This window comes from Ranitomeya imitator, chromosome 10 (genome assembly GCF_032444005.1).
Source record: "Ranitomeya imitator isolate aRanImi1 chromosome 10, aRanImi1.pri, whole genome shotgun sequence".
Lineage (NCBI taxonomy): Eukaryota > Metazoa > Chordata > Amphibia > Anura > Dendrobatidae > Ranitomeya > Ranitomeya imitator.
This window is the reverse complement of record NC_091291.1, coordinates 41,933,809-41,957,268: the sequence shown is the minus strand read 5'-3', so window position 1 is coordinate 41,957,268 and position 23,460 is coordinate 41,933,809. Positions and strand designations below refer to the sequence as shown.

The 23,460-nt window shown below is 42.2% G+C and overlaps 1 protein-coding gene across 1 annotated transcript in view; it reads left to right on the top strand.

Moving 5' to 3' along the window:
• Window positions 1-20,198, top strand: part of LOC138651861 (galactoside alpha-(1,2)-fucosyltransferase 2-like) — a 169,482-nt gene extending 149,284 nt beyond the window's left edge. The window contains exon 3 of the mRNA XM_069742422.1: window positions 18,112-20,198. Within this exon, the coding sequence (XP_069598523.1) occupies window positions 18,177-19,247 (1,071 nt within the window). The 5' untranslated portion in view covers window positions 18,112-18,176 and the 3' untranslated portion in view covers window positions 19,248-20,198. The remainder of the gene's footprint in view (window positions 1-18,111) is intronic.
• Window positions 20,199-23,460: the final 3,262 nt, after the last annotated feature.

Genomic DNA, 23,460 nt, shown 5'->3' with positions numbered 1-23,460 from the left:
ACCATTCTTTCCTCACTATTTTTTAAGGGGCCTACATTTTCAGTTTTTATTCTTTTACTATTGATATAGTTGAAGAACAGTTTGGGATTAGTTTTACTCTCCTTAGCAATGTGCTTCTCTGTTTCCTTTTTGGCAGCTTTAATTAGTTTTTTAGATAAAGTATTTTTCTCCCTATAGTTTTTTAGAGCTTCAATGGTGCCATCCTGCTTTAGTAGTGCAAATGCTTTCTTTTTACTGTTAATTGCCTGTCTTACTTCTTCGTTTAGCCACATTGGGTTTTTCCTATTTCTAGTCCTTTTATTCCCACAAGGTATAAACCGCTTACACTGCCTATTTAGGATGTTCTTAAACATTTCCCATTTATTATCTGTATTCTCATTTCTGAGGATATTGTCCCAGTCTACCAGATTAAGGGCATCTCTAAGCTGGTCAAACTTTGCCTTCCTAAAGTTCAGTGTTTTTGTGACTCCCTGACAAGTCCCCCTAGTGAAAGACAGGTGAAACTGTACAATATTGTGGTCGCTATTTCCTAGATGCCCAACCACCTGCAGATTTGTTATTCTGTCAGGTCTATTAGATAGTATTAGGTCTAAAAGTGCTGCTCCTCTGGTTGGATTCTGCACCAATTGTGAAAGATAATTTTTCTTGGTTATTAGCAGAAACCTGTTGCCTTTATGGGTTTCACAGGTTTCTGTTTCCCAGTTAATATCCGGGTAGTTAAAGTCCCCCATAACCAGGACCTCATTATGGGTTGCAGCTTCATCTATCTGCTTTAGAAGTAGACTTTCCATGCTTTCTGTTATATTTGGGGGTTTGTAACAGACCCCAATGAGAATTTTGTTACCATTTTTCCCTCCATGAATTTCAACCCATATGGACTCGACATCTTCATTCCCTTCGCTAATATCCTCCCTTAAAGTGGACTTTAGACAAGACTTTACATAGAGACAAACCCCTCCTCCTCTCCGATTTTTACGATCCTTTCTAAACAGACTGTAACCCTGTAAGTTAACTGCCCAGTCATAGCTTTCATCTAACCATGTCTCGGTTATTCCCACTATGTCAAAGTTACCTGTAGATATTTCTGCTTCTAGTTCTTCCATCTTGTTTGTCAGGCTTCTGGCGTTTGCGAGCATGCAGTTTAGAGGATTTTGTTTTGTTCCAATCTCCTCACTGTGGATTGTTTTAGAAATGTTCTTACCTCCCTTCTGAGTATGTTTTCCTGGGTCGTCTTTGTACGAGTCTAATGTTTTTCTTCCCGTCCCCTCTTCTTCTAGTTTAACGCCCTCCTGATGAGTGTAGCGAGTCTTCTGGCGAATGTGTGTTTCCCAGGTTTGTTGAGGTGTAGTCCGTCTCTGGCGAGGAGTCCATCATACCAGTAATTCACACCGTGGTCCAGGAATCCAAATCCTTGTTGTCTGCACCATCGTCTTAGCCAGTTGTTTGCATCAAGGATCCTAGAATAGGTATATATACATATATATATGTCAGGGAGACACCTATATATATATATTTATATTTAATGCAGCGCGAGATAGCTTTAAAGCTGGTAATTCAATTACCGGCTTTTGCTTTCTCCTTCACAAACCCGACATGATATGAGACCTGGTTTACATACAGTAAACCATCTCATATCACCATTTTTTTTTGCATATTCCACACTACTAATGTTAGTAGTGTGTATAAGCAAAATTTGGGCGTTCTAGCCATTATATTTAAGGGTTAAATGGCGGAAAAAATTGGCGTGGGCTCCCGCACAATTTTCTCCGCCAGAGTAGTAAAGCCAGTGACTGAGGGCAGATATTAATAGCCTGGAGAGGGTCCATGGTTATTGGCCCCCCCCTGGCTAAAAACATCTGCCCCCAGCCACCCCAGAACAGGCACATCTGGAAGATGCGCCTATTCTGGCACTTGGCCACTCTCTTCCCATTCCCGTGTAGCGGTGGGATATGGGGTAATGAAGGGTTAATGCCACCTTGCTATTGTAAGGTGACATTAAGCCTAATTAATAATGGAGAGGCGTCAATTATGACACCTATCCATTATTAATCCAATTGAAAGAAAGGGTTAAAAAAATACACACACACATTATTAAAAATTATTTTAATGAAATAAATACAAAGGTTGTTGTAATTTTTTATTTAACGCCCAATCCACTCAGTGAAGACCCTCGTTCTGTGACAAAAAAAAATAATAAACCAACAATATACTTACCTTTCACAGATCTGTAAAGTCCAACGATGTAAATCCTTCTGAAGGGGTTAAAACATTTTGCAGCCAGGAGCTTTGCTAATGCAATGCTACTCCTCGCTGCAAAACCCCGGGGAATGAGTCTAAATATAGATCAATGAGCTATATTTAGCTTCATTTGCGGTGAGGCGCCCTCTGCTGGCTGTTCATAGATCGTGGGAACTTTTCTTGTTGGCATTAACCCTTCATTACCCCATATCCCACCGCTACACGGGAATGGGAAGAGAGTGGCCAAGTGCCAGAATAGGCGCATCTTCCAGATGTGCCTTTTCTGGGGTGGCTGGGGGCAGGTGTTTTTAGCCAGGGGGGGGCCAATAACCATGGACCCTCTCCAGGCTATTAATATCTGCCCTCAGTCACTGGCTTTACTACTCTGGCGGAGAAAATTGTGCGGGAGCCCACGCCAATTTTTTCCGCTATTTAACCCTTAAATATAATAGCTAGAACGCCCAAATTTTGCATATACACACTACTAACATTAGTAGTGTGGAATATGCAAAAAAAATGGTGATATGAGATGGTTTACTGTATGTAAACCAGGTCTCATATCATGTCGGGTTTGTGAAGGAGAAAGCAAAAGCCGGTAATTGAATTACCAGCTTTAAAGCTATCTCGCGCTGCATTAAATATAAATATATATATATAGGTGTCTCCCTGACATATCTATATGTATATATACCTATTCTATGTGTATATATCTACTCTCATCTAACCTGTCACTGTGATTTTACTGTACTCTGCGCTGAATTACCGGCTTTTCAAAGGAGACCCATGCGTAAAAATCGGACAGCAATACGGATGTCATACGGATGTTGCGATAAAAAAATCGCATGACACTCGCATGACACTCACATGGCACTCGCATGGCACTCGCATGGCACTCGCAGACGTTACATCAGTTTTTTCGGTCCGTAAATCGGACCGTTTTTTTCTCACACAAGTGGAGATGAGCCCTTAATCTCAGGTTAGCAGGCGGAAATGTTGCAGACTTTGCCGGACATCTTTTGTGTTTTTTTGTTTGGGGGGAAGCATACTTCCATTTTTCATCTATGATTAAAAGGAAAAAGTAAAATAATTAACAGAAAAGATAGTTTCAGTTGTGGAATGCAGAAGTGTGAGAGATTCTTTTTTGCAGAATAAGTTATATTTGTCGGTTACATCATTTTTGAGTATATACAACTTTTATTACCTGTTTATGGGACGACAAAAAATAGCAATTCTGCATTTTTTTTGCTGTTTAAAATTTTAAATTTTTAATTGGAACACAAATAAAGTGTTGGCTTTATTCTGTTTATTATGTGGGCACAAAGTTATATAGTTTTATCTTTTAACACCTTTGTATAATAAATACATTTGAAAAAAAATCACTTTTTTTGTGTTGTCATATTCTGAGCCAAACGATTAACTTTTTTTTCCATCATCGGATCATTGTTATAGCTTATTTTTTTCAAGGACGAAGTGAAATTTTCTTTGACTCCATGTTAGTTTTTCATTACTTTTAATGTATACTGTTTGTTAGGCAAATTGGCAAAAAAAATTGCTGACAATTTAATAACATTCTAATTTTATAGACTAATGACAATACCATATTTATTTAGCTTGGTTTTTATTTTACTACTTTTTCACACAATACTTTTTTTTTAGGTTAGCATTTTCTGAGACCGATGGATTTTTTTCAATTTTTTCTTCACCTGAGTGGAGTCCATGCTTGTTTTTTTTCTGGATAAGCTGTAGTTTTCGAGTAATATAGGATTTTTCCACACTTTTTGGTGAGTGGGATGAATAAAAACAGCAATTCTGGCATAATTTTGTGAATTTTTTTTACAATGTTTACCATGCAGAATATAGTTTTATAGTACAAGTTAATACAATTATAATGATTCTCAAGTCATAACTTTTTTATTACTTTTACATACGAAAATCACATTTATAAAATATATATTTTTCGCACTTCATTCTCAGCCACAGCTTTTTCACTTTTCTGTATCAGGGCTTATTTTTGTGTAATGAACTGTCATTTATACTGGTACTATTCATTTTGGAATACATTTTCAATGACCTTTTATTACATTTTATGTCAGCTGTTATGGACAAAATGGCAATTCTGTTATGTTTCTTTTATTTTTTTTTGTTTTTCACTCCATGTGGGATAAATAATGATAACATTTTATAGTACAGGTCGTTATGGATGTGGTGATATGTTATGATAAGGTAATTCAGTACCACAATGGACATAGAAGTCAGAGCACATACAGTGACCTGACAACAACCCAAAAACATAGAACGAGCTCTGAGACGTGGGAACTCTGCTGACCGCAATCCCTAATCCTCTCCAACCACACTAGAGGCAGCCGTGGATTGCGCCTAACGCTCCCTATGCAACTCGGCACAGCCTGAGAAACTAGCTAGCCTGAAGATAGAAAATAAGCCTACCTTGCCTCAGAGAAATACCCCAAAGGAAAAGGCAGCCCCCACATATAATGACTGTGAGTTAAGATGAAAAGACAAACGTAGAGATGAAATAGATTTAGCAAAGTGAGGCCCGACTTTCTGAACAGAGCGAGGATAGGAAAGGTAACTTTGTGGTCAACACAAAACCCTACAAAAAACCACGCAAAGGGGGCAAAAAGACCCTCCGTACCGAACTAACGGCACGGAGGTACACCCTCTGTGTCCCAGAGCTTCCAGCAAGCAAGAAAAAACAAAAAAGCAAGCTGGACAGAAAAAAACAGCAAACAAATAGCAAAAGCGGAACTTAGCTATGCAGAGCAGCAGGCCACAGGAACGATCCAGGAGGAAACAGGTCCAATACTAGAACATTGACTGGAGGCCAGGATCAAAGCACTAGGTGGAGTTAAATAGAGCAGCACCTAACGACTTCACCACATCACCTGAGGAAGGGAACTCAGAAGCCGCAGTACCACTCTCCTCCACCAACGGAAGCTCACAGAGAGAATCAGCCGAAGTACCACTTGTGACCACAGGAGGGAGCTCTGCCACAGAATTCACAACAGTGATACTAAATATTTGAGAGAGTTTTAGGTTTATTTTTGTTGATTAATCTACTTTTTTGGCAAAATTTGAATTTTTGTACTTTTTACATTTAAAAACTTTTATTTTACTTTGGTTGCACAATATTTATAGTTATTTAATATAAAATGTATTTTTATCTTATTTACAGTAGTCCATTATCAAGCCTGTCATTGCCTCCACAGCATTATCTGTTTGTCTATCATTTGTATCAGAGCTTGAAGTCATTGTTAAGCCTTTATTTGTCATAGAAGCTCAACGGCACCCTATGATTATGTTGCGTAGAACTGAAGAAGTGACAGACAGAGCCAACAGGGACAGAGAGGGAGCTCCGGGAGTGAAAGCCTCGAGTGAAAACAGTCACATCTATGAAAAGAGAGAAAAAAGCAGATCCATAGTCAAGTAGGGTAGGTGAAGGTCTACGGAAAGGGAAATTAGCTTACCTCCCAACTTTGAAAAATAGGAAAGATGGACACATACTATAGCACATGGTAATTACTTTTTACTAAGCCAGTACCTGCACCTCAAATATTGCTCCAAGTGAAGCCTAGTTTTGATCCCAAGCAGAATGATATGCCTCTTATTGCCACATATTTTTAGTTAAAGGGAACCCATCAGCAGGATTGTGCTCAGTAACCTACAGACAGTGTCAGGTCGGCGCCGTTATACTGATTACAATGATACCTGGTGATGAAATACGTCTTGTGGTTGTTGTTTAATCTTTATTTTCGGTTTTGAGTGAATGATATGCTCGTGCTCCGGGGCAGCCTGTGGGTGGGGTTGTGGGTGGCCTGTGGGCGGGCTTCATGTGGTGCTCTGGTTATATATTCATCAGTATGGCTTCTGACAGGTCACTGATCCCTCCCTGACCTGCCCCCTAGTTTACATAATGAATATTATAAATAGCTTGGAAAACAAAAACCTTCTGCAGGAAGACACCAGAGGTGGTGCCTGCGTTACAGCCTAAACACATATCTATTTTGTTGGATCTTATTCTCATATTCATTAAAAAAAATCTGTTTGAAAATGAAGCCGATAGCTGCTACCGCGCCATCCTCCAAGATGGCACCGGCGGCGCCGTCGCATGCATGTCCTTTGTTAGTTACTGGTGCACTTTCTCCAGAGACTTGCATCACCAACGCCAACCACCTTGGTGACACATATTTGCCATCCAGGACCTTACCTCCTGCTTTCTTATACCGCCAAAAATAAAAAAAACGGCCATAAAATCACAATTTGTGCCGGTTGCTTATTGTCTGAAGTGGATAGCAGCTAGTACTTAATTGCAAGGTTTTCTGCAAGTGTAGAAAGGGTCAGTTGTGATAAAAAGTTTATTTTGTTTTCTCCTTTGGGATCCTGAGACGCTATTTGCTCATGGATTTGAATATATATGGTATTTTGTGGATAACTGATAATGCAGAGACACTGACATTTCTAAATGTTGTAGTAGAAGACTGCATGGCTGATCTTCATAGGAAATTAGAACAACTAAAAAAGGAGGACGTCCAATTAGCCCTACTTGCATCTACACTTAAGGAATATAATAAAGTATTTTGATTCTATAGAGGTTTACAAAGTCCAACTTCACCTATTCTATTAAAAGACGAAATTACATGTCAATACTTTGAAGAAGTGTGAACATCTCAGCTCAAGATCATCTGATTTGCAGAGTAAATTTGAACAGGATACAAAAGATTATTTTTACAATCATGTATACTCTTAGGCAGAGCTTGTGGCTGGATAAAATTGATTTCAAGGGAAACCAGGTGAAAATTGATATTGAACAAGGTGCAACAAATAGGAGATGTATGATGTTGTTTTCTGCAACTAGAAAAGGACAATCATGGGATATTTCTTTTGGGGAAAAAACATCTCAAGAAGAAACAGATTCATAAGTTGAAGATTTTCCTCTAGAAGCCCAAGGATGTTAGAAGGATTGAAATAGATGAAATATTAATTACCAACTTACTCAATTCTTTCTAACTTCAGCTGAAAGGTCCATAATAAATAAAGGGGTGGGGTTTGTACCAACACAATCTTTGGAATAGTTTGATTTTGTTACAGATTTCTGAAAGTTATGTATGAATTTATGTGTGTTTGATGATGAAAGCTAGATCACAAACCATGAAGTTCCAGCAAAATAATCAGTTTGATCCTTTGGTTTACTGTAATTTGTTGGATCAGGATAACATTAACGGGAAAGTTAGTAAGAAGTGGGAAAACTTTAACAAGATTTGACAATTTAAGGATAAGAAAATGAAGAGCGATTGTTCCGGGCACCTATTTACCTTTTAACCCTATATCTGCATGTTAATAGTGTTATTGGACCTGACAAGTTTCCGTCAAATCCTAAAACAGAGGTTGGGAACCTTTTTTCTGCCAAGGGGCATTTAGATATTTACACCAGCACTTGGGAGTCATACAAAATTATCTTGAAATGTATCTTGCTATATTTGGTCAAATGTTTAATTGCTGTATTTTTCAGACTATAAGACGCACCGGACCATAAGACGCACCCCAAATTTTGGGGTGGAAAATAGCAGATGGGGTTCCGTCTTATCATCCGAATTTAAGGTATCTTACCTGAGGGCCAGTGGTGGTAGAGTGGGGTCACAGGAGAAATTGTACCTTCCTCAGGAAGCTGGCGGCAGCAGAAGTGGGGCAATGCTGCAGTCCTGGGGTATCCCAGTGGTGCGATGCTGCAGGTCCGGTGTCAGTGGTGAGGCAGAGCAGAGCAGAGTGTGTTGCATGGAGCAGGGTCACTTCCTCAGGATGCCCGCGGCAGAAATGTGACGAAGCTGCTGCCCGGTGTCCACGGTGAGAGCTGAGTGCATCAATGGTTTCTCGGCAGCCCTCGGCTTCAGGAAAATGCTTACAGCCTCAGGAAAATGGAACGCGAGAGGCCTAGCCGAGATCTCAATCTGCTGCACGTGACGCCTGTGGTGGTCCACGGCTTCAGAAAGATGGCCACAAGGAAACAAATGATGCACTCCGTACTGCTCACTGCCGACACCGAGCTTCAGCGTTGCCACACTTCTGCCACCGCCAGTCCCCTGATGAAGGGACACTGTTACACCAGTGCTGCAACCTCCCTGAAAGCCTGTGTTCAGACTGTTTCCTCCCAAATATTTTTGCGAAAAAGTGAGTTTTATAGTCCGAAAAATACGGTACCTCACCTAATGTAATGGCTGGAACTGATTCTCTTTTATGTGGTTGTGATGTTAGGTGGTAGTTATGATGTTGCAACTGCTTTTACAGATTTGCATCGTCCTGGAACGCAGTTGACTTGTTGCTATGAATTTTGAAAAGAACTCAGAGCAGTAAGTTCTGAACACAGATATATATTACACTAAAGGTCTCCTCAATTCATTACTGCTCATGTAACATTTGTACAGCTGAAGCAATGGGAGATCTGCTGTGTGCATCACATAGGAAACACATAGTACTGTGCTATATGCATCACATAGGAGACACAGACTACTGTATATAAATCACACAGGAGACACTGGACCTGCAGCATATACATCACTAGGGCTGCAGCACATACATTACACAGCAGATGCTAGTACTGCAGCCTATAGAGTGGGAAAAAAAATATTTAGTCAGCGACCAATTGTGCAAGTTCTCCCACTTAAAAAGATGAGAGAGGCCTGTAATTGACATAGGTAGACCACAACTATGAGAGTCAAAGTGAGAAAACAAATCCAGAAAATCACTTTGTCTGATTTGGCAAGATTTATTTAGCAAATTATGGTGGAAAAAAAGTATTTGGTCATTAACAAAAGTTCATCTCAACATTTTGTTAAATATCTTTTGTTGGCAATGACAGTGGTGAAATGTTTTCTGTAAGTCTTCATAAGGTTGGCACACACTGTTGGTAGTATGTTGGCCCATTCCTCCTTGCAGATCTCCTCTAGAGGAGTGATGTTTTGGGCCTGTTGCTGGGCAACATGAACTTTCAACTCCCTCCAAAGGTTTTCTATGGGGTTGAGATCTGGAGACTGGCTAGGCCAGTCGAGGACCTTCATATGCTTCTTATGAAGCTACTCCTTTGTTGCCCTGGCAGTGTGCTTGGGATCATTATCATGCTGAAAGACCCATCTACGTTTCATCTTCAATGCCCTTGCTGATGGAAGGAGGTTTGCAGTCAAAATCTCATGATACGTGGCCCCATTCATTCTTTCATGTACACAGATCAGTTGTTCAAGTCCATTTGCTGAGAAACAGCCCCAAAGCATGATGTTGCAACCCCATGCTACACAGTAGGTATGGTGTTCTTTGGATGCAACTCAGCCTTCTGTATCCTGCAAACACGATGAGTTTTGTTTCTACCAAACAGTTCTACTTTGGTTTCATCAGCCATGTAACATTCTTCCAATACTCTTCTGGATAATCCAAATGCTCTTTAGCAAACTTCAGATGGGCCCAGACATGCAGGGGGACATGCCTGACAGCAGGATCTGAGTCTCTGGCGGCGTAGTGTATTACTGATGGTAGCCTTTATTATGGTGGTCCCAGCTTTAAGCAAGTCATTCACTAGGTCCCCCAGTGTGGTTCTGGGATTTTTCCTCACCTTTCTTGTGATCATTTTGACCCCACGGGGTGAGATCTTGCATGGAGCCACAGGTCGAGGGAGATTATCAGTGGTCTTGTATGCCTTCCATTTTCATATTATTGCTCCCACACTTGATTTCATCACACCAAGCTGCTTGCCTACTGCAGATACAGTCTTCCCAGCCTGGTGCAGGGCTGCAATTTTTCTCTGGTGTCCTTCGACAGCTCTTTGGTCTTCATCATAGTGGAGTTTGGAGTGTGACTGTTTGAGGTTGTGATCAGGTGTCTTTTATACTGATAACAAATTCAAACAAGTGCCATTACACCAGGTAATGAGTGGAGGACAGAGGAGCCTCTTAAAGAAGAAGTTAGAAGTCTGTGAGACTCAACTTTTATTTGGAAGCGAATTTATTGTCAGCAACAAAAAATGTTTCGGTCACCAATTTCACCTTCATCAGTTACTGTGAATACAATGAGAAAGATATACACAAAAGAAAAAAAACAAAATAAATAAAGTATATACAAGACTGGACTTCCAGTGTAAAAATGACATGGCGATACGTTAGGATTGATACACAACTAGTACAAAAACAGTACAGAACCAAACAATCTTGGCACAATACTAGTAAGGAAAGAAAAGTGAGTGGCTAGATAGTGGAGTAGGGGTCACATACCGTGTAGTGGATGGTGTTTGAGAGAAGCGTGCCAATTTAGGCAAGTTGTAATTAGCTTCTGCAATAAAAGGGTTAACCTATATAAGTGACGGGCCAAATGGCAAAGTGTTATCTACATGAGGTTATCTACATGAGCGGCAGGAGCGTGTACCGCTGACCGGAAGTGGGCGTGTCCAGCATGCAGCGGTGCTGTCTGGGAAGGGGATGACGTCACCAATATGGTGGTGCGTTCCAAGGAGCGGCGCTTGCGTACCACCACTTAAAAATGACGTGCAACTATATAAGCGCTAGGTTGTGTCTCAGTACGGTTGCCTATGCATAAAGCGCTATATGGGGCTGATATAGTGGTAGCATATGGAATGCGGTAAGACCCACTAAGGAAAGAGGAAAGAGAGAGACAGTCATAACATTACTTTACTGAGCCGTCAAAGTATAGTGAGTGCCAATAGGAGGTTTGGATCCGGGGATCAATACAGGCGACTTTAAAGGAATAGAAAAGAGGTCATTAGAAACCAGGCATTAAATAACACAAATCAACCATGTCACTTTAAATAAAGGCAAATAGGTCATATTCCCTGTTTAAACCCTTAGGGGTTACGGTCTCCAGGGTATGGATCCAGAAGGCTTCCCGTTTTTTAGGAGTGAGATCCTATCACCCCCCCATCGTTGTGGGGAAACCGAGTCAATCACCTGGTATTTTAATTGTGAGATGGTATGTCCATGTGTAGAAAAATGATGGGGAATTGGTAAGAGCAGATTGTTGCAACGGATGGTGGATTTATGCTTGGATATTCTATCCCGTACAGATTGCGTGGTCTCCCCAATGTATAGTAAACTGCATGGACATTTAATTAGGTAAATGACAAAGGACGACTCGCACGTATAGTAATCCTTGATCTGGAAACTTTTGTCTGTGTATGGGTGTTGCAAAGTGTTACCCTTTTGTACATTACCACATTGCGCACAATGTAGACAGGGGAATGTACCCATTTTGAGTTGTGACAGAAATCTGGACTTTTTGGGTTGTGTGGTACCAAAGTCCGCCCTTACCAAGTTGTCCCGAAGGTTTTATGGTCTCTTGAAACATGGGAGAAACGGGAGTTTAAACTCCTGGACATTGGGGTATGCCGTAGTGAGTAAGGGCCAATGTTTCCTAATGTGCTTATGAAGAATGGAGGTGAATGGATGGTAGACATGTACGAATGGGATACGTCCACTCTGGTCCCCATCCCGAGAATTTTTTCTAAAAAGATAGAAACTGGTGACAAAATGGACTCTGTAGAGGCCACTATGGGTCTCCCAGGGGGATTCTGTAGATTCGTATGAATCTTTGGTAGGGCATAAAAAACCGGTATAACCGGACTCCTTTTGGTTAGGAACTCCACAGATTTGGAGTCTAGAATCCTGAGTTCGAAGTATTTTTGTAATATGGCCTCTATTTTGACTCGAATATCACTAGTTGGGTCCCTAGTGAGTTTGGCGTAAATGGAATCGTCTTGTAACTGTCGTACGATTTCTGATAAGTAACTGGATTTGTCCATGACTACCAGGGCTCCCCCTTTGTCGGCTGGTTTTATTATAAGGTTCCCATCCCCCGGAGGGTTCTGAGGGCCTGATTTTCGACGGTGGATAAATTGGGAGGGAAGAAGAGTCTCCCCTTTTCAATATCATCACATAAATTGAGAAAAGATTTGTGTATAAAGTTAATAAAGGTCTCCACTGCGTGTGACCCCTGGGGTGGGTGAAAATTGCTTTTATTGCGTAACCCCAGTTGGGTGATGGACAAGGGGTTGGGAGGTATGTCAGTGCAGGGGAGAGAAGATGGTATAGTGGAGAAATGTGCTTTCAGTCTGAGAAGATGAAAAAATCGTTGCAGATCCATTTCTAATTGAAAAGTCTGGCATTTATGTGAAGGGCAAAAGGAGAGACCTTTTTGTAACACACTTAATTCAGCAATCCCCAGAGACCTAGAAGAAATGTTTACCACCAATGATTCTGTACCATGGAGCGCGTTACTCTCATCCTGTCCGAGTTGTTGTCTCTGGTTCCGCCCCCGTCTCATTTTCTTCATGGGAAGCGACGTCTTGGTCCTAAAAAAGAAGCCTGGCTGGAAGAAGGCGTGTCCCGTTCCGCATCGGATCCTGAGGTGGAGAAGTCTGTTGAGGATCTTTGATTGCGGGGGGATGCACGTCTTATAGTAGAGTTGCCCTGCCATCGGTAGACTTGGTTTTGCTCATAGTCGATAGTGTCTCTGGAGCAATTACTTCTTTTCCGGTTTTCTGTATCTCTCTTATGTTGATCCACTCGGGTCTGGATCTGCGTTTTGAGTGCGCTGAGCTCCTCAGTTGTGCCCGCTGTTGTCAGTTGTGCTTCAATGTTCCTGATCTCTGCTGCGTTGGCCTCAATCTTCTTATGGAGGAACTCCACCGTAAGGGTCATCAAATCAAAGAAACATTTATTTAGTATTTGTACATATTTTGAACAATAATCGGAATTATCGTGGAACAATGTAGGACGTAAAGCAACCCTAAGCCCCCTGGGTATTCTTTTGACCCTAAGGTACTCGGTGTTACCTATGCCGCTTCTCGGCATCGTCGCTCCTCCGCTGCTCTGCCTGGGCGCCGCGGCTCTCGTTGCTCGGTCTCCGGGTCTGCTTCCGGCCGTCCTGCTCCTGGTCCTGTTAGCGCCGGATCCTTCTCTGCTGCAGCGCACTCCCGGCGTTCCACTTTCGGGTCCGTGCGCTTCTGTGCTCCCCCTGTACTTCCGGTGTCCGGGTCCTCGGCTGGTGCGCTCTCTCTGCGCAGGCGCTCCAGCTTTCCTCAGGGACGCAGGCGCAGGTTCGCTGTTACTCCTTCCTGAGGTCATGAGGTCAGTCTTCACTTACCCAATCCTCTTCCTGCCTCTACTATAAGAGGTGGGCTCTCCGGTTCTCTGGTGCCAGATTGTTTTAGCTCTTTTGCTATTGCCTTTGGCTCTCTCAGGTTCCCTCTCCTATGTGCTCTCCGTTTTCGTCTGTGGATTCGCTTCCCCTCTGTTCGTGCCCTCTCTTGGTTTTGTTCCTTTCGTTTGCTGTTCATCCTGCCTTAGTTGTTTATCTTCCTTTGTTCTTTTGTTTATATCCTCAGCGTCCTCTTCGTTCCAGCCTCCTAGTGTTCCGGTTTCCTCCTTGGATTCCTGTTTGTTTCTCGTATCCAGCTTTCTCCTGCCCTTCTTCCTGGAGCCGTCCCTCCTGGTATCTTCACCGTGGGTAAGTGACCTCTGGGCCTGCTCCTAGCGGTCCCTGTATAGGGGTCGTATTCCATCTTAGGTCGCTCGCCCAGGGGTAGGTCTCCCCACGGTCCAGAGGGTCCACTCTTGTTCTTCTCAGATCGCTATACTCGGATAGGGTGGCGCAGTGAAGCTCGATGTTGACGTGGTGTCGGAGTGCCCTTTCTAAATCACGACCACGTGTCTCGTGCGGTGGACTTTTGAGGAAATCACCGGGAAATGTTGCTTGTGCCAAGATACTGGAAGATTCTTCCGTGTTATACGAAAAGGTAGCTGAGGACATAGGCATCAGAGGCGTGCAACCACGTGAGGAAATACAGCTTAGTAAATAAACATGTGCACAGCTTTCGACATGTGGTGCCCAGGTAGGTTCCAACACCTTAATTACTGTATATATTATAAAACCTGGCACTCAACTTATATTTGGAAGCGAATTTATTGTCAGCAACAAAAAACGTTTCGGTCACCAATTTGACCTTCATCAGTTACTGTGAATACAATGAGAACAATATACACAAAAGAAAAAAGCAAAATAAATAAAGTATATACAAGACTGGACTTCCAGTGTAAAAATGACATGGCGATACGTTAGGATTGATACACAACTAGTACAAAAACAGTACAGAACCAACCAATCTTGGCACAATATTAGTACGGAGAGAAAAATGAGTGGCTAGATAGTGGAGGAAGGGTCATATACCGTGTAGAGGATGGTGTTTGAGAGAAGCGTGCCAATGTAGGTAAGTGGTAATTAGCTTCTGCAATATAAGGGTTAACCTATATAAGTGACGTGCCAAATGGTACAGTGTTATCTACATGAGGTCAGAGACATACCCTTGGTCTATGTAGAGAAGTGGTATGCATGAGACAGCCTGAGGGATAGAAAGCGCAAAGTGGTTAGGTATCGATGCCGGCCTGTGAGGTAAAACAGAGGCAGGAGGGTATCTTACCGCATGTGTATGGTGTTGTAGACGCGGTGTCCACCGCTTATCTGACGCCATGTGTGCTGCCGCATGCATTATATGTGCTGGTAGAGCGGCAGGAGCGTGTACTGCCAACCGGAAGTGGGCGTGTCCAGCATGCAGCGGTGCTGTCTGGGAAGGGGATGACGTCACCAATATGGTGATGCGTGCCAAGGAGCGGCGCTTGCGTTCCACCCCAGTAGGCGTGTACGGCATGAGGCGGTGCTATCAGGGAAAGGGGATGATGTCGCCAATATGGTGGTGCGTTCCAAGGAGCGGCGCTTGCGTACCACCCCTTAAAAAATGCCGTGCAACTATATAAGCACTAGGCTGTGTCTCAGTATGTGTGCCTATGCATAAAGCGCTATATTGGGCTGATATAGTGGTAGTATATGGAATACGGTAGGACCCACGAAGGAAAGAGGAGAGAGAGACAGTCATAACATTACTTACGCTGCATGCTGGACACGCCCACTTCCGGTCGGCGGTACACGCTCCTGCCGCTCTACCAGCACATATAATGCATGCGGCAGCACACATGGCGTCAGATAAGCGGTGGACACCGCGTCTACAACGCCATACACATGCGGTAAGATACCCTCCTGCCTCTGTTTTACCTCACAGGCCGGCATCGATACCTAACCACTTTGCGCTTTCTATCCCTCAGGCTGTCTCATGCATACCACTTCTCTACATAGACCAAGGGTATGTCTCTGACCTCATGTAGATAACCCTTTGCCATTTGGCCCGTCACTTATATAGGTTAACCCTTTTATTGCAGAAGCTAATTACCACTTGCCTACATTGGCACGCTTCTCTCAAACACCATCCTCTACACGGTATGTGACCCCTCCTCCACTATTTAGCCACTCACTTTTCTCTCCTTACTAGTATTGTGTCAAGATTGGTTGGTTCTGTACTGTTTTTGTACTAGTTGTGTATCAATCCTAACGTATCGCCATGTCATTTTTACACTGGAAGTCCAGTCTTGTATATACTTTATTTATTTTGTTTTTTTTCTTTTGTGTATATTGTTCTCATTGTATTCACAGTAACTGATGAAGGTCAAATTGGTGACCGAAACGTTTTTTGTTGCTGACAATAAATTTGCTTCCAAATATAAGTTGAGTGCCAGGTTTTATTATATATAATTAAGGTGTTGGAACCTACCTGGGCACCACATGTCGAAAGCTGTGCACACGTTTATTTACTAAGAAGTCTGTGAGAGACAGAAATCTTGCTTGTTTTTAGGTGACCAAATACTTATTTTCCACCATATTTTGCAAAATAAATCTTGCCAAATCAGACAAGGTGATTTTATGGATTTGTTTTCTCATTTTGACTTTCATAGTTGCGGTCTACCTATGATGTCAATTACAGGCCTCTCTCATCTTTTTAAGTGGGAGAACTTGCACAATTGGTCCCTGACTAAATAAATTTTTCCCCACTGTACATTACAGAGGAAATGCTGGGACTGGAACATATACATTACACAGGAGACGCTGGGGCTGGAGCATATACATCACACAAAATATGTTGGGCATATACATCACAGGAAATATTGGAGCATATACATTACAGGATGACGGGCTGATGGCTGGCAAAACGCCTGCCCCTTAATGTCTCCTGACACTGTGTGCACGCAGCATTCAATACTGAACGCTGAGGCATGTGAAATGAAGGCTTACATCCAGGCGTGTGCCAGCATCAGGACGTCCTATGTGGGCAGAGTAAGTGCACTCTGTGCTCCAGTCCCACCAATGATGACAACAGCAGCGACAGCCCAGCCCCTCCTTTAATGTATCTGTGATCCAATAATTTAATTGGAACCTCCTTTAATTGGATCTGTGATTCAATGTTTTATTGCTAAGAAATCCCTGTTTTTTTAATAAGTAAATAAGCTGTTAAGATCTACGGTCCAGACATACATATCCCAAAGGATCTGCCTCCAGTGCTTATTTTAAATGAAAGGGGGCATTGCCAGTGCGAGACATGCAGATCATGAGAGCTGTCAGTCATTTCATGTCTCACACTGGTAACGCTCCTTTTCATTTAAAATAAGCTCTGGAGGCAGATTCTCAGGGAGATCTATGTCCGACCCATAGATCTTAAAACCTGATCTACTACATATTAAGAAAAATGTGAACTTCTCTGGAATAACACATCAGATCACAGATATCAAGGGATCATTTTATTCAGCTTCCTATGACCTACATGCCCATATAGACGGCTTAGGAGGGATGATCCTACTGACAGATTCCCTTTAATTTAAATGTACTTATGAGTCTACTACCTGCCTACATGTCATACTCGGCAGCACCATATATCTGTTTTCATTCTTTAACTGTTTGACATACAGGGGTGAAAAAAGGATTGTATTCACATCCTAATGGAGAGTAGCACTTTCCATTAAAATGTGAAAACAGTTCAGTGACGGGAAGCGGTATGTGGAAGGGAATCGCTCTTATGTCTACTGCTAATTATGTCTTCATGTTCATCCTGGAAAGACTGTCAATCACTGATAAGACCACCCACTGGACATCTAAACCAAGAATATATGGAGATGTAAATGAATAAATTCCAAGTTATAGTGAATAATTTCCCAACATCATTATATATCAACCATGCTCGGCTTTTCCTTCTCTAAAACATGATGCCAGAGTATTGGACAGTTTTTTCATGTTGACCGGTTTCCTTTGATTATATGTCTCTCTTAAAGTGGGCAACAAGTCACACGCAGGCTATGTTTTTGTTTAAGTACATGCATCTACTTCCTTAAAATGGCAGAATACACTTCAGTTATATACAGACATTACTATCAGTTCCTCCTTTAGCATAGCTCATTATCTAACGTCTCGGTTTCTCACACTCTCTGGGGACGCTTTTGTCTTTCGAGCATGGGAGTAACCAACACAAACATGGAGAGAATATTCAAAGTCTTCGTAGATGTTATCCTTGTCAACAGAGGTAACCACAGAACCAGCTCTAATTAACCCATGTGTTCATTAAAGGATTTTCCCAAGCAAAACATCTAATAAATGTATTGCGTTTGGTTGGAAACTCCATCGATTGCTAGAATTGGGGTCTCATTCACTGAGGGATGGTCATTGGTCACATATGTAGTGAAAGGTCCATTCAATGTGTGGGATCGATAATCATACTCCAATACAGCTTAAATTATACATACATGTTGTATAGACATTAAATAAAGTTTAGTTCCACTTAATTCCAACTCCTTGTGAATTGGGTCAGGACCCCTATTCCGGTGATTGGGATAGATGATAAATGTTTTGTGATGGATCACTCCAAGGAGGAACAGAGATGCTTATATTCTTCGATTCAGCAATTACAATTCTCTTTTTTCTTTTTAACAGGTATTCGCATCCTTATCGATGAATCACTCCGACCAACCAGAACTTAGGAAAGGCACCAGGAAAAAATGGAGTTACCCAACCGCAAAAAGAAACTTTTTTTATTGGGCTGTCTATTAATGTCAGTTTTTATGTTCTTTGTATTATACCAATTACAGATCCATATCGAATTTTTGGCATTTTCTGCTAAACTGCCTTTATCGTTAATATGTCCAGATAAAGACAAACCTTCTAAAACAGAAGAAGATGTCTCATGGTCTAGCAGCAATGACATAGTAGCTAAATGCAAAGATTTAGGAATTTGGACTGTAAAACCTGACGGGAGGTTAGGAAATCACATGGGTGAATATGCTGCTTTATATGCCTTGGCCAAAGCAAATGGGCGCCAGGCTTTTATACTTACAGAAATGCATAACTGCTTGGCACCAATATTTAACATCACGCTGCCAGTTTTACATAACAGTGTGGCCAGGTATGTCCCATTTCAGGAATATTGGATACACGACTGGATGTCAGAAGAATATAATCACCTTGAAGGGAGTTTTATCAAACTAATGGGCTTCCCCTGCTCATGGACATTTTTTCATCATCTTCGGGAGGACATCATTAGGGAATTTACAATTCATGACTATCTTAAGACTGAGGCCAACCAGGTTTTGGAGAGCATAAAAGGTTCTCGAAAAAATGTCACCTACATTGGGGTCCATGTCCGAAGAGGCGATTATGTCCACGTCATGCCAGAGGCATGGAAGGGTGTAGTTGCAGACAGAGGATACTTGGAGAAAGCCATGAATTATTTTCGAAATAAGTACAAAGAACCCGTTTTTGTTGTGACTAGTAATGGAATGAAATGGTGTAAAGAGAACATCGACAATTCCAAGGGTGATGTCTACTTCTCAGGGGACGGCTATGAGTCCACTCCCGGCAAGGATTTTGCACTTCTGGTTGGTTGCAACCACACAATCATGACTATCGGGACATTTGGATTCTGGGCAAGTTACTTGGTTGGAGGAGAAACCATTTACCTCACTAACTTTACACTTCCTGAATCTGAATTCTTGAAAGTTTTTCATTATGATGCTGCCTTCTTACCAGAGTGGATAGGGATTCCAGCTGACCTATCTCCACTACGACACTGAAAATACCGGAAAAACCCAACGCTGCCTTTATGCTACGCTGCATACACTGTCAAAGAGACTGGTTACCATATTTATTAAGCAGAAAAGATATTAAACTACAGAAACAATGTAGATTCAACCGATAAAAATTTCTATGCTGTTTTTTTAATGTGGACTTGAATTTTACTATTTATTTGCCTTCTAAAACCAGAATCTCTATGGTCAAAATGTAACCAATTCGTATTTTTGTATGACCTAACGCATGGAGTTGCACAAAGCCTATACAGAGTGGTTCAATGTCTTAGGTACGTAGACGAAAATCAGGTATAGAATCAATGGGTTTTGTTTAATTCTTTTATATTAACCCCTTCCTGATTGGCATTTTTTTTTTGCTTTTGCCCTTTGCTTTTTTTCATACCCTTCTTCCAAGACCCATAACTTTATTATTCCATCAACATAGTCACCTGAGATTTTTTTTACATGGCCATGTTCTCACAATCCTCATTGTACTGAAAAAAAATTAGCTGACAACATAAATTCTTCAGGTCAGTAGGATTATAGCAATACAAATCTTGGCTTTTTTAACATTTTAGTGGCTAAAAAAATTCTGACTTTTTCTGAGATTGGGAGCCTTTTCATCGGTAGACCTGTATGAGGGCTTGTTTTTTGCATGGCCAGCTCACTCTTTAAATGAAAGGGTACATTCGAAGTTTTGATCACTATTTATTGCATTTTTGGGCGGCAGGGGAGGTTGGGAGTTCCAGCAACCAAAAAAACCTGCAATTCTGACATTTCGATTTTTTCTTCTCTTTATGATGTTTACTGTATTTTTTAACTGTGAAAGGGGATAATTCAAAATTTTATATATTTCTAGAAGATGTTTTAATTGCAACTCTGTTTTTGTTTCCTTAACTGACTTAAAGGGAACCTGTTACCCCGTTTTTTCAGATTGAGATAAAAATACTGTTAAATAGGGCCTGCGCTGTGCGTTACAATAGTGTATGTAGTGTACCCTGATTCCCCACCTATGCTGCGAAATACATTACCAAAGTCGCCGTTTTCGCCTGTCAATCAGGCTGGTCAGGTCAGGTGGGCGTGGTGACATCGCTGTTTCTTCCCCAGCTTTCCGTTGGTGGCGTAGTGGTGTGCGCATGTCCAAGTGCCGAATCCACTGCGCACAGGTGAAGAAAAAGCGCGCGATCTGCGCTATTACCCTTGTCATCGGTGGAGGCGGCCATCTGTGCACGCGCGGCCTCAGGAAGATGGCCGCCCCCACCGATGACAAGGGTAATAGCGCAGATTGCGCGCTTTTACTTCACCTGCGCGCAGTGGATTCGGCACTTGGACATGCGCACACCACTACGCCACCAACGGAAAGCTGGGGAAGAAACAGCGATGTCACCACGCCCACCTGACCAGACCAGCCTGATTGACAGGCGAAAACGGCGACTTTGGTAATGTATTTCGCAGCATAGGTGGGGAATCAGGGTACACTACATACACTATTGTAACGCACAGCGCAGGCCCTATTTAACAGTATTTTTATCTCAATCTGAAAAAACGGGGTAACAGGTTCCCTTTAAACCTGCGATTGTATGACCACTTGCTTTATTTATTGCAATACTACACTACTTCAGTATATAGTGAACATCATGGTGTCCTGGGGCTGTGCTTTATTGGAGTACCTAGATGGTGAAGAATGGGTCATGGCTGCTTATTAGCATCCTGCTCCAGAATGGTCACTTGAAGCAGTCTCTCTACTTAAAAGGACCTTTCCCCAGGTCAAAATTGGTCTGTTTTTGCTCTTTAATTAATCAGTGTTCCCATGCATATTACACTTTTTGTCTTTATTAGATATGCCATATGATTCCAGATATATGGGTCTTTTTATTTATAGATCATTTTATGGACTCTACCAAGTGGGTGTGGTTACAGGATTCTCTGGGGTGTGTCTTTTAAGCAGCTCCAAATTTGTTCTCTGTGGACAATGCTCCCTTGGTAGAGTCCATAAAAATCTGCATTACATGAAAAGGTCCATATCTCTGGAACCATATGGCAGTTTAAAAAAAAAGAAAAAAGTAGAATATTCAGGTGAGCAGTGGGAATAAAATAAGAAAAAAATGGACACTTTTGATCTGGTTAGAGGTCCTTTGTAAATGCCATTGTCAAAAATTAACAATTGCTTCTAACACATGTTGACTTTATTCTACAGATCGCACCTGGTGTGTATGGTGCAGGCTCAACCCATGAGCCTGCTCCAGTCTCAACCCATGATCCTGCTCCAGGCTAAACTCATGAGCCTGCTCCAGCCTCAAACTATTTGCCTGCTTGAATCTCAACCCATGACCCTTCTCCAGTCTGAACCCATGAGCCTGCTCCAGTCTGAACCCATGAGCCTGATCCAGTCTCAACCCATGAGCCTGTAGAATGTAAGCCCGCAAGGGCAGGGTCCTCGCCCCTCTGTATCAGTCCGTCATTGTTAGTTTGTTTACTGTATGTGATATTTGTAACTTGTATGTAACCCCTTCTCATGTACAGCACCATGGAATCAATGGTGCTATATAAATAAATAATAATAATAATAATAATAATGAGCCTGCTCCGGTCTCAACCCATGAGCCTGCTCCAGTCTCAACCCAAGATCCAGCTCCAGTCTCAACCCATGAGCCTGCTTCAGGCTTAACTCATGAGCCTGCTCCAACCTCAAACCATTTGCCTGCTTCAGTCTCAACCCATGACCCTTCTCCAGTCTCAACCCATGAGCCTGCTCCAGTCTCAACCCATGAGCCTGCTCCAGTCTCAATCCATGAGCCTGCTCCAGTCTCAACCCATGAGCCTGCTCCAGTCTCAACCCATGAGTTTGCTCCAGTCTCAACCCCATGAGTCTACTCCAGTCTCAACCCATGAGCCTGCTCCAGTCTCAACCCATGAGCCTGCTCCAGTCTCAACCCATGAGCCTGCTCCAGTCTCAACACATGAGCCTGCTCCAGTCTCAACCCATGAGCCTGCTCCAGTCTCAACCCATGAGCCTGCTCCAGTCTCAACCCATGATCCTACTCCAGGCTTAACTCATGAGCCTGCTCCATACACTGCCAGACTCCACTAGCGGAGGCCTTCCTCCTGCTAATCAGGTTTTATTAATCCACACATATTAGATGGTGAGCCGCTAAACTTCTCACATGTATGGCAAGCTTCAGGATTTACTAAAATCTTGTAACTTGTTTAATTGTCCCAGTTCAAATTCAGTATCCCTAGTCAAATATAAGGAGGTCCCCAAGCCCTGTAAGACAACTGCTGTCAGATAGTATCTATAAATCCCATTTGTTACCGTCTAGAATACCATACATTATATTTTTCAATAAAATAGATGTCAGAAAACTTCTATCTAATTTCATTGACACAAAATTTTGACAATGTCATATTTGGCAAGAATGTGCCCTCTATGGAGTATAAAGGGTAATCCGGCTCTGCTTATTTCCAATTTGGGAGATGAGCGAGGCCAGTGACGTCATATCTACAGAAACCTGTCAACTTGTGCACAGGAGAGGCAGGTATCGTATACCAATTCTATTCTGATAAATAGGACAGGTGCGCAATATCTGCCGCTCACTCACAACAGCCAGCAGAAATCTGTAGATATGACATTACCGACTCAGCTCTAGTCAGAGAACCCCATTATCTAGAATTCTAGTTGCCCAATTTGGAGCTGCTTCACACAATCTATCTGAAGTATTAAGCTCCAATTATCTATTGGGAACCAAGAGATGGCCAACATGCTATGCTCCCCACTACACGTAGCCTCACAGAAAATACCTAGCCTACCTGTACAGCATGTTGACCCTTGACTCTAGCTCTGTTCTCAATAGACAGTTTGTTTACCCCCAAAACAGATTTTGGAGACTTGCATCTTAGCTAATAGCCATACAATGGCTATCTCTCCTGAACTGAATGTCTTAAGTATATGGAGAATGGGTTGTGTTGCTGCCAAATACCTCCCAGGAGATTAAACTAATCAGGCATTGAAATTCAGTAACCCTGATATTCTTTGCTCCCAGGACACCTTCTTTCAGGGAAAAGTTGGGATTCCCCTGTAAACATGGTCTGCTGGTCCCACCAAAATGAATGGGGTTGGCCAACCTTTACCTAATGTGTATGTGATCCTTCCAAGTACCCATCTATCACCACATCCTGATGACATAATTGGGACAACCAGTTTATCAATAGCCACACATTA